The sequence below is a fragment of the Microtus ochrogaster genome, linkage group LG4, assembly GCF_000317375.1.
Source record: "Microtus ochrogaster isolate Prairie Vole_2 linkage group LG4, MicOch1.0, whole genome shotgun sequence".
NCBI lineage: Eukaryota > Metazoa > Chordata > Mammalia > Rodentia > Cricetidae > Microtus > Microtus ochrogaster.
This window is the reverse complement of record NC_022030.1, coordinates 6,895,667-6,906,405: the sequence shown is the minus strand read 5'-3', so window position 1 is coordinate 6,906,405 and position 10,739 is coordinate 6,895,667. Positions and strand designations below refer to the sequence as shown.

At 46.9% G+C, this 10,739-nt stretch overlaps 1 protein-coding gene across 1 annotated transcript in view; it reads left to right on the top strand.

Annotated features, from left to right (window-relative positions):
* Window positions 1–3,186: 3,186 nt before the first annotated feature.
* Window positions 3,187–10,739, top strand: part of Map7 (microtubule associated protein 7) — a 137,833-nt gene continuing 130,280 nt past the window's right edge. Inside the window, exon 1 of the mRNA XM_013351433.2 lies at window positions 3,187–3,394. Coding sequence (XP_013206887.1) covers window positions 3,328–3,394 — 67 coding nt within the window. The 5' untranslated portion in view covers window positions 3,187–3,327. The remainder of the gene's footprint in view (window positions 3,395–10,739) is intronic.

Below are 10,739 nucleotides of genomic sequence, written 5' to 3'. Positions count from 1 at the left end.
AAACAGAACAGAATGCTGGGAGGAAGAGGAAGTGAGCTCAGACTCGACAGCTCTGCTCTCTGGAGCAGATGCCATGCTCCCCTCTCCTGGGCACAGACGATGAAGCTCTGACCCAGGATGGATGTAGGCTAGAATCTCCCTGGTAAGCCACCTTGTAGGCTACACAGATTATTAGAAATGGGCTAGTCCAAGTGCGAGAGTTAGCCGAGAAGAGGCTATATATAATGGGCCAAGCAGTGTTTAAAAGAATACAATTTGTGTGTTGCTATTTTGGGGCATAAGCTAGCGAGGCGGCCAGGGTGCTGGGGACGCAGCCCAACCACTCCTATTACAACAGGGTGTGATATGTTGAATTCACAGCAGAGTATGATAGAATTGTACAGGGAATATTGAGAATAGGCTAAGGGGTTATTTCAGTCACTAAAGTTCTTGCCTTGGAAGCTGAGGACCTGAGTTCAATTCCCAGAATAACATTAAAAAAAAAAGCCAGGTGTGGTGGTGTGTGCTTTTAGTTCCAGCACTGGGGAGGTGGGGACAGGCAGATTCCTAGGACTTGCTCACCAACCAGCCAGCCTAGAAGCAAGCTCTAAACCAAAGGAGAGAACATGTCTCAAAAAACATGGTGAATAGTGTTCTGAAAGACACCAAGAGTTTGACCTCTGGTCTTCACAAACACACAAACATGTATAAAAAACATGCACATACACACAAAATCTAAAGATTGTGTTGGAGAAGGTTGGTACTGAGTCAGGAGTATATGTTCTAGACTTGAGTGTCACCAAGGTGGAGCTAACCGTAAATGGGAATCACGAGCGGCAAGGCAGAGAAAGGAAAGCTGTGGCTTGAACTCTGGGAAGGATGGAGATCTCAGGAGCAAACGGGACGGAGGAGGGCTCCAATTCCACAGGGGAGCCTGAGGAGTCAGTGGTGAGTGAACAGGCAGAAGGTAATGCAGAATTATGTCCACATATAAAATATCCAGGGGACCAGGGGTGGGGGTGGGGAATGGCGTTGTGCTTCCATCATGAAGTGAAGAACCTTCCGTCAGGAGGTGAAGACAGAAGATTCATGAACTCAGCCTCAACTACACAATGTTTGAGGTCAGCTTGGGCTACATGAGTCTCTAAACAACAACAACAACAACAACGGCAAAAACCCAAATAAACAAACAAAAACCAAGCCAGTCAACCAAACAACAAATCCCAGATGTCTAGGGGAACCATTGATTGAAAGACACCTAGTAACTTGGTCTTGTGACTCGGAAAGCTACTATAGGTGAACAAGAAAAACGGCATGTCTTGTTTTTCAAATAACTACGTCTCAAAATCCCATACTTGTTAGTACTTTAGTTGAAGAAAACGTGACAATGGATGGGACGTGAAGAGGATCGACTGTGGGGAACCAAAGGGCCCTGGGTGGAGAGGCATCTGGGGGCTAGGGAGAAGAGCAGGAGGTAAACAGAGGCTCGGCTCCATCCCTGGGGGGGAGAAGGAAGCATGGGAATCTGGAGAACTTTTGAGTTGGATGTGAGCGCCCAAGGCAGATGGCTCCTGTGTTCCCAGGGAAGAACAACCTAAAGGGCAGTATGATGGCATCTGACATTTAACAGATGCCGTTCCCTCCGTGATCAACAGTCTACTGTGCAGCAGACACTGAGTTAGGTCTGGAACTAGGAGTCTGTCCAAGACCTTACGTGCTGGGTTTGGTGTCCTTATTGCAATTAACAATTATTGCTCTAAAGCAACTAAAACACAAATTTATCAAAAGAATAGAGTGTGGACAAACATCCACCAGACTGACTACTACCAAACAACACATACCAATAGCCTCTTTCCGTGTGTTTGTTTGTTCGGAGACAGGGTCACGTTATTTAATCTAGTTGGCTTCAAACTCCTGACGATCCTCCTGCCTCAGGGATTAAGGTGGGATAGAAACACCTAGTATAAAATCTTGATCTAGGTACTTAGTAGTGTCCGTCAGAAGGCTGAAAACAAATCACCTCCTTTTCTAGGGGTCTGCCAAATAGCTGAACTACATACAGCGAAGAAGAGTCTTGCTGGTGTTCAGAGAAAGTGTCTGTCCTGAACCCTCCAGAGTTTACCAAGGGAAAACATCTTTGCTGAGGTCCAAACTGAGCTCTCTGTTGAGAGCTTCCTTCTGCTCACCTGGGGCTGTGTGTTGACCCGAAGTGTAGCACGACTGATTTGAAGATGGTGGAGGACTATCTCACTGTTCAAAGACTGGTTTGTCTCTTCCACTGTAAGCATGGTGCTTTGGAATAATCCATAAGCAACCAAAATAAAAGAAAACAAAAACAAAAAACCAAAACAAACAAACAAGAAAAACAACCTACAAATGAAGAGATACAGTCCAGTCCTGGCCTTGGAGTGATACTGTTCAGACACTCTTTAGTGTCCCCGGGACACTGTGTGGGGTTTCAAAGTATAAAGAACTCGTCGGTTATGCTGAGAGAGCCAATGGTGGGGACCTGTCTTTCTGTGTGAAGGCAGAATTGGTTGGCTGCTGTGTTCCTTCGCTTTGTTCCTTCTTTTGTTTCCATTTCTGTTGGTTACTTAACCACCCCCTCAGCATTTTGTTGCTTATCATTTATGTTGCCTACTTGTGCAGAAATTTGTGTCTCAGTTGCTAATGTTTCTTTTTGAAAACCGCCTTCCCCAAGCCCCTAGTCCTTCAAAGCAAGTCACAAGACAGTCGGAAACCAAGAATAAGAAAAGCCCCAGCAGTCAACGCAAGTTTCATTAACGCGCATACGGGGACACGCGTACTCATCAGCCACGCGGGCAAGGTGAAAAACCAGAGCGCAGACGGAGCCCGGTCTCGGCGTGGAATCCTGCCGGTGTACTTCGGCTCACCACGTGGCATCATCTCCTTGGGCGACTGTCACCGCGAACTCCGGTCCCCAAGAGGCTGAAACTGACCTGGCGCGGCTTCAGAGTTCAAAGGGGATCCGAGCGCTCGAACGCCTTCACCGCAGCACCGGGGCCGCGGGTGGACGCTCTCATCACACACTCAGGCGCGGCGGCGATCTCGGGCGACAGGCGGAGGTGGCTGGGAACCGCCTGCCGGGACACCGAACTCTGCCATTCGCTCTGACCGCGTCCGTCGGGGCGTCTGCGGCGCCGTACCTGCCCACGAGGGGGCGCGCCGAGCCCGGGCGGCTTCAGGCGAGCGCTCGCCGTCCCCGCCCCCCGCCCGCGCAGGCCACCGCTCACCTGTCTGGGCCGCGGGCCCGGGAGGCGGGGGCCCGGCGGGAGCGAAGCCGAGGAAGAGGGCGGAGCGGTTCTCGGGGCGCGTCATCGGAGCACCATGGCGGAGCAGGGAGCTGGCGGCGACGGCCACAGGGGCGGCGACGGCGCTGCGCACAGCGACCCAGGTGACGACGCGGCCGAGACGGGAGGGGGTCGCGGGAGTCGTGGGAGTGGGCGGGGGCATGATTTCACCCCCGGCACCGGCGACCCTCAGGGGCCGCGCGACCGGCCACCGCCGAGCGCCCGCGGGGCCACAACAGGTGGAAGCAGGCGGGAGCGCGCGGGGAGGTCGGGGGCGCGCGGGGCGTCGGGGGCACGGTGCTGGGGGCGCGGGAGGACCTGAGAATCCCAGCGGGCGAGCGTCGGGAGCGCGCGGCCAGGTGCGCGGGGCGGGGGAACTGTGGCCCGAGCGGAGGGGACCGACCCGGGGGGGCAGCGGCCGACGGGCTCCAGAGCTCTCCGATCGCCCGTAGAGAGCGCCGGGTCATGCGCGGTCTTGGAGTCAGACTCCGGGGAGTTTCTGCTCCCCCTGTGGCGCCAGTAGCCCGAGTCTGGAGCGTTGGCTCTGCCACCCGGGTTGGCCCTCGGGCCTCGGTGTTGACGATCTGCCTCCGCCACCACCACCAACCGACACCCAGGGACGTGGCTCACACCCTCGGAATGTCTGCCCACTCGCGTCCATCTCACTATAATATGAAGCCAACTTTTTACCCCCTCCTCGTGATTTTGTTTTTCCTCTTCAGGGAGTGTACTGCAAATCATACCCTCCCGCCTAACCACCCTCCTCCCGTTCTATTCCTGGCCAGTACGCTGTTCCTTGTACCTTCCTACACTTGGGATGGGGGCGGGAGACGCTTTGTTATTTTAACGAAATGTGAAGTTGCAGACCCCGCAGTTGCAAGCTGTTACTGCTTCTACACACCCACAACCAGAAGCAATTGTTTTCTAAATGCAAAAATCGCTCCACCTCTCTTCCTCCACCCCAACTTACGCGTTTAGAGGGCAGTCTTATTTTTAACATGCAAGGTCCATGGAGCTTGGCAGTATTTTCCAATCACGAATCTACGACTGTACCTAAACTCCTGAGGTTGAGACTGACAACGTGTCCTGAATGTATTTCCAAGTCAGGCTACATCCTGTAGGGTGGTTGACTTTTGTCTTACTGTGTCAAAAAGATCGTTGATCGTTATTTTGGTTTGGGTGGAGGAGATGTCCGAGTAATTGGGGAAATTGATTAGCTGGGAACTGTCCAGGCTCCCCAATCCAGGGCATGCTTGGTTGTGAATAAGGCATGTATAAGTAACAGCTTCTAAGGGGGGAAATGTTATAGTGATCTAATAGGCACCAGTTTGTCCCTTGAATGCTTTGTAGATCTGCATGGGAACTTGTTGAGACAGAAACAAACTTGCAGCTGGAGTATATTCAGTGCCTGATCGCGTTAAGGAATGAACTGGCCATGTGTCTTAACAGTTCGTATGCAAGTCAACCATGCGTCATTGAAATGTTTTCTTTTTAAAGATTATGTTTATTTCGCCGCGCTTGTGTGTGTGTTTGTGTGTGTGTTGCGGGGGAGGGTGTTGCGTGCATGCCACAGCCTGCATGTGGGAAATCAGAAGGTAGCTCGTAGGAGTTGGTTCTCTCTCCTCCATTATGTGGGTTCTGGGAATCAAACTTAGGCTTGGCAGCAAGCACCTTTACCCATTGACCCATCTCACCAGACTGAAGTATTCTTATATTAAAAGTGGAATTTTTTGGCTATTATTTCCTCCACATCTTTGCCTAGAAATTTAAATTTCTGATAAACATGTTTTGTGTATGATCAATTATAGGTATGTGTGTATAGTCTTATATTTCTGGCCCTGTATTTTTCTCCAATTTTCTCTCTCTGTTTTTAGTATTCAAACACACCTGTGCAGAACAACTTGCGGGAGTCAGTTCTCCGCACCATGTGGGTCCTGGCGATGAAATTCAGGTCAAATACACATTTAAACACTCCATCATTTTTAAATCATTGACTTGTATGTGATTTTACTTCTTTATTAAAAAGTGGGGTGTCTAGGCCCGTCTTTTATTACCACAAAGAAGTAAAAGTTACCACCTCAAAATGCCACATTTCTTTCCTTTCTTGTTTTTGCTTGTTTGAGACAGGCTTGTCGCAAGTGTAGGCTCCTCCTGCCTCACCACCTCATCCTCCCAAGTCCTAGATTACCTGTGTGCCATCTTTCTCAGCTACAAATGGCAACACATTTCTCAAAGCATTCATTTTTGTTTTCTTTTTAGATATAATTATTTTGAGGTAGAGTACTACCTTATGTGGCTTTTAAATTTTATGGCCCTGTGCAAAGGCTGTAATTTAAGGGCTCTTCAGATTAAAATCTCCGGTTGTTACAAAAACAATACCTGTGATGTGTTCAAGATTATAGGCTTATGTGTTCATATGTGTGTGGCTTGGATGGATTGTACTTGGAGAGCACAACACCTACTTATAGGATACTACATAAATGCAACATTCAGAAGCACTTCTGTGGACATATGTTTAGATTTTGCTTCAGGGTTGTGATTATATTTTTTTTTAAGTTAATTTTTCCTGAGGATGAACCACTCTTTCAATATACTGTAATATTTTTCTTGCCCATAGTCAAAGGGAAGCAAGAACAACAACAACAAAAAAAATGCAATTACCTTGGAAACAAATTTATATTTCACCACTAGAGGATGTCAAGTCCCTTTTTTAAGAATATTATTTGGGGCAGTCAAATTCACAGGCAATCACATCACAAAACTATTTGAGCTCAGTGTCTGGGTACCACATTGTATGCACATGTGCATGAGCTGTGGAAAGTGACTGAACAGAATAAGCCCCCTCATTTGCCAGCCTCCTTTGAAAAAATGCTGCAGAGTTCAAATGCAACGCTGCTTTTTTTTATGCCCAAACTTTGATGTCCAAAGGAATAAATTGATGCCTATAACTGGTGAGTTCTATTGCCATTCTTTTGGAAGAAATCACTTAGAACTTGGAATTGAGTTTTTATTTCTCTTTTAGCAAGACTCTGGTGGGAGGACTTTAACCTTTTTACTTTGGTCACTGTCCCTTCTTTGAATTTTTCCAAAATAGTGATCTTAGGCGGTTCTGGATTGTAAACCCCTCCTCACTGAAAGCCAGATCCTAAGAATTAGAAGTCCTTCATCCTGTGCAAACTCTACACCTTGCCAAGTCATTGGTTCTCAACCTTCTTATTTCTGCGACCCCTCAATATAGTTCATGTTGTGGTGAACCCCCCCATAAAGTTATTGTTGTTGCTACCTTATAACTGTAATTTTGCTACTGTTAGGAATCATAGTGTAAATCTCTGATACTCCTGATGGTCTTAAGCAGCCCTGTGAAAGGGTTGTGACCCACAGGTCAAGAGCAGCTGTACTGAGTAAAAGGAAATATTAGCATGAAGCAGTCATGCCTCTGTCACTACTCAGGCATGTGTGTGAAACACTAATTTACATTGGCATTGTCTTTAAAGAATTCTGACACACTTGTATCATGATACCTGGAAACAAATTATCCAAAGAGCAAAAGAGAATTTATTAAGTCTGGTCATGTTAGTACAAGAACTAAAAGTATTGAGTCTTAAACTAATTTGACCAAGAATGTGTACTTTCTATAGATTATTAAAACGATGGCGGTTGGAAGGTCCTTAAATTTGGTAAGGGCATCCACAGGCAGATATCTGCAGGTTCTGAGGGTTCAGTGGAGAAAGAATCGCTCCTGGCTGTGGTCATCGGAGCACTTACTGCAGATAGCACCTAGACAGGTAGGTAGGTGGAGAAAGAGGGAAAATAAAGATACTGGCATGGAGAAGTGCAAAGGTTAAGTCATCTTAGCAAAACAGCTGTGAGAGGTTCCAAGTAAGTGTCTGGGGAAATGAGTTTGAGATGATGATGCATTGTGGCTAAGTCAAGGAAGGACCAAAGGTCGAGCCAAGAGTTTGGCACAGTGTCATGTGGGCAGGGACTAGTGTGTCTTGATTAACAGATAGTTTTCTGTGCCTGTGAATTGGGGCTTGATTGCCCATTCAAGCGATAGAGCCGTGCTGTTCCTTTAACACGGGCACAACCTCCACAGGACTCTGCCGCTTCAGGACAACTGTCAGCAGCATATGAGCCAGATTTGCCCTGGAAGCAGGGAAGGAGGGCTTCCTCTCAGAGTAGCTGTGCAGACCAGAGGACGGGTGCAGTCACTGGAGAGATTGCTGGCATGGCAGTGAGCACAGGAGGGGAACAATTCAGGATTGGATGGGGCATCTGTCAAAGGATGGAGGGAAAAAAGGTGATCTAGGGCGTGACACTTCGAATCTGGTTCATTAGTTTAATCCTGACATGGCCATATTTATGACCAGGGCTTGGCTTTAGTAAAAAAAAAAGTGGGCGGAGGGAGTGGCGGGGGTAGTGGTCTGTCTTATACATGAAATTTGTGCAGCAAAGGGGACACGGAATAGTCACTGGTGGCACCAGAGAGTCAGGTGGACATGTGAAGCTGGAGGAGAAAATCAGAGGTCAGGTCTGGGAGCCATTCCAGGAGAGAGTAATTCTTGGGAGGCGTGAAGAAGAGATCAGAAAGAAAAACTGCAGATGGATGACCCAACATTGTAAATGGAGGATGGAGCTAGGGAAGTGAGGGATGCCCAAGAGGGACAAAAAGGCCAAGCATTCTAAGACTGAAAATTTAAAGCCATTGCTTTGGACTCCGGTACTCACTGATCACTCCTAGAAGAGGACTTCAATTGTTGGCCCAAAAGTTGGGTGCTTCCAATTAAAAGCAATTAATGGATACTCGAGTAGTTTGGAAGACCAGATAGCTCAGTAAACCTTCCCATAATGGTTGCCAGAGAAAATCAATACATTGAAAATCCTTCAATAAGTGGAGAACTTTTTTTTATTTGCATACCACTTTTAATTCAGTATACAATTAACACTGTAAATAGGACATGGAAGAGTTCTGACACCCTCAGACTCCCGTAGGCTCACTGACCTGCTTGGCATCTTTTGCTTTGACCTTCAGCTGAGTGTGGTGGCACGAGTCTTCAATCCCCTCAGAGGCAGGTGGATCTCTGTGAGTTCAAGGCCAGCCTGGTCTACAAAGTGAGTTCCAAGGCACCCAAGGCTACATAGAAATCCTGTCCAAAAGGGGGTGGGCAAACAATGTAACCTTTGCAGTCCCCCCGCCCCAATTTGGCCTAATGTATCTGAGGTTTGAGCACACAGTGATGCACATGGCAGCTCCCTGTCCGGATGCTGACAAGGAGGAGGCCCTGAGTGCTTCCCCTTCTACCCACTGAAGGACCTTGGCTTACTCCTAGGTTTTTGCAGGAAGAACAACATTGTTGCAAATATTTGTACACCGTCCTTGGTGTTAGCTGATTTTCATTTAAGGCAAATACATGATTGTCTCTAGTGCAATTAGATAAGACATTGCCACACTTCCTGGGTGGCTGTGTGGCTTTCTCTTTTTGCGAACACCATGTGAGAAATGATTGTTCTGTATCCTTGTCTGCCCTTGTCTGCTTTGTTGATTTGATGGTTTTCATTTTAGCCATTCCAAGTTTTTTTTGAGTAAGTTGTAGTCCCCTCAAAGTGAGGTATTTATGCTTGATGCTAACACAGTCTCTTCAGTGACGTCATGTTAAACCCAAAACCCAAGTACAATGTGGAGTTTTTGTTTGGTGGGTCATTCTTGTTGTTTTGTGATTCTGGGGATTGAACTGAGGGCCTTATCCACGGTAGACAAGAACTCCAGCTACATTCCCAGCCCTAGAGTCTTCATTTGGCTCTGTCTCTTTTTCTCTTTATCCCCGTGGATTTTCTTACTTCCTGTGCAGCCCAGGCTCTGAGATTATGAGCTGAAGCACTTTGACCCCACATGTCCCATGCCAGTTCACGTCTCCCTTCCTCCCTAGTGCGTCTGTGCTCTCACCCCTGGACCTTGGAAGGGGCTTTTAGGTTTAAAAAAAAAATTGTAACTAACCCAGCACTGGCCTTTAATCCTAGCACACAGGAGGCAGAAGTAGGCAGAGCTTCATGAATCTACATAGGAAGGAGCAGGCCAACCCAGGCTGTAGAGTGAGACCCTGTCTCCAGAAAAAGAAAGCAAGCTGGAAATACTGGTTATACACCTTGCCTTGCTATACACCCCTCTTTTCTCGTGGCACACTGTGTTACGGAGGTGAACACTTGGTACTAATTTTCAGTCTATGCCATGTACTCACAGTGCCCTGTCATCTGTCACTGGACACTCTATCCCTAGCAGGGACCAGGTCTGTGTGCTTGTTATATTGAGGCTCGTTCTTCTCCAATTTCAGGTCTGTCAACTCTCTAGTAACGGTTCCATCCATCTCCTTAGTTATCCTTTTAATGCGTTGCAGTTGCTTGCAATGTAAGTTACGTGACAGTTAGCTTTTTTCCTGTTTGTTAAGTATTATTCTCCTTAATATATTTTTTAATTTGAGAATTTATTAGCCAAATGAAGAATTTTATTTTCTTTTATTAGGTGCTACTTTGATTTTTACTTTCTTTATAATTTTCTTTATTGTGTGTGTGCATGTGTGTGTGAGAGAGAGAGAGACAGAGACAGAGAAGAGAGTGGTGTGTGTAAGTGGTGTGTGAAGATGTGTAAGGTGTACCTGCCTGCACATGTGAGTGTGGAGACCAGGGAGCATGGCTGCATTGCTTTATCAGTCTGTGCCTTGTTCCTCTGAGACAGGAGCTGAACTGACTGCCATCAAATCTCCCCCAATCCTTCCATTTTTTCCATAATAGTTCTGGGATTATAGACGCACTCATTCAGAGCTGCCTTATACCCGGCTTTATACATGGATACTTGGAAGTTAACTCAGGTCCTCAAGCTTCTTCATAAGCCCTCTTACTCACTGAGTGTCTCCCAGCTTTTTTTTTTTCCTTCTGGAGGGCTGGGATCAAGCCTGGGTCCTTTTGCATGTTAGGCAAATGCTCTGCCACTGAGCTGGACCCCAAGCTTTGAATGTTAGTTTGCAGATAGATGTATTTTAGACAATATGAAAACAAGTACATTAGAAAAATAAACCAAAAATAAATAGGGCTTAATTACATGCAATAATTCTGCTTCTTTGATGCTGCTACAGAGCTAGTTCTGAAGTCCATGTTATTGCTGCACTATTCAAAATAGCTGAGAAATGGAGCTGGCCTAGATGTTCATCAAGAGATAAATAGATAAAGAAATGTGGCCCAACTGAGCATGGTGGCACTCTGCTTTAATCCCAGCACTCTGGAGGCAGTTGCAAGCTGATCTCTGTGATAAGAGCAAGTTCCAGGATAGCCAGGACTACACTGAGAAACCCAGTCCCCCTACCTCCCCCAACAAAAAAAAAAAAAAAGGAAGGAAGGAAAAGAAAAAAAGCAGTCTCAGTATACACTGTTTTTTTTTTCAGCTATAAAGGAAAATGA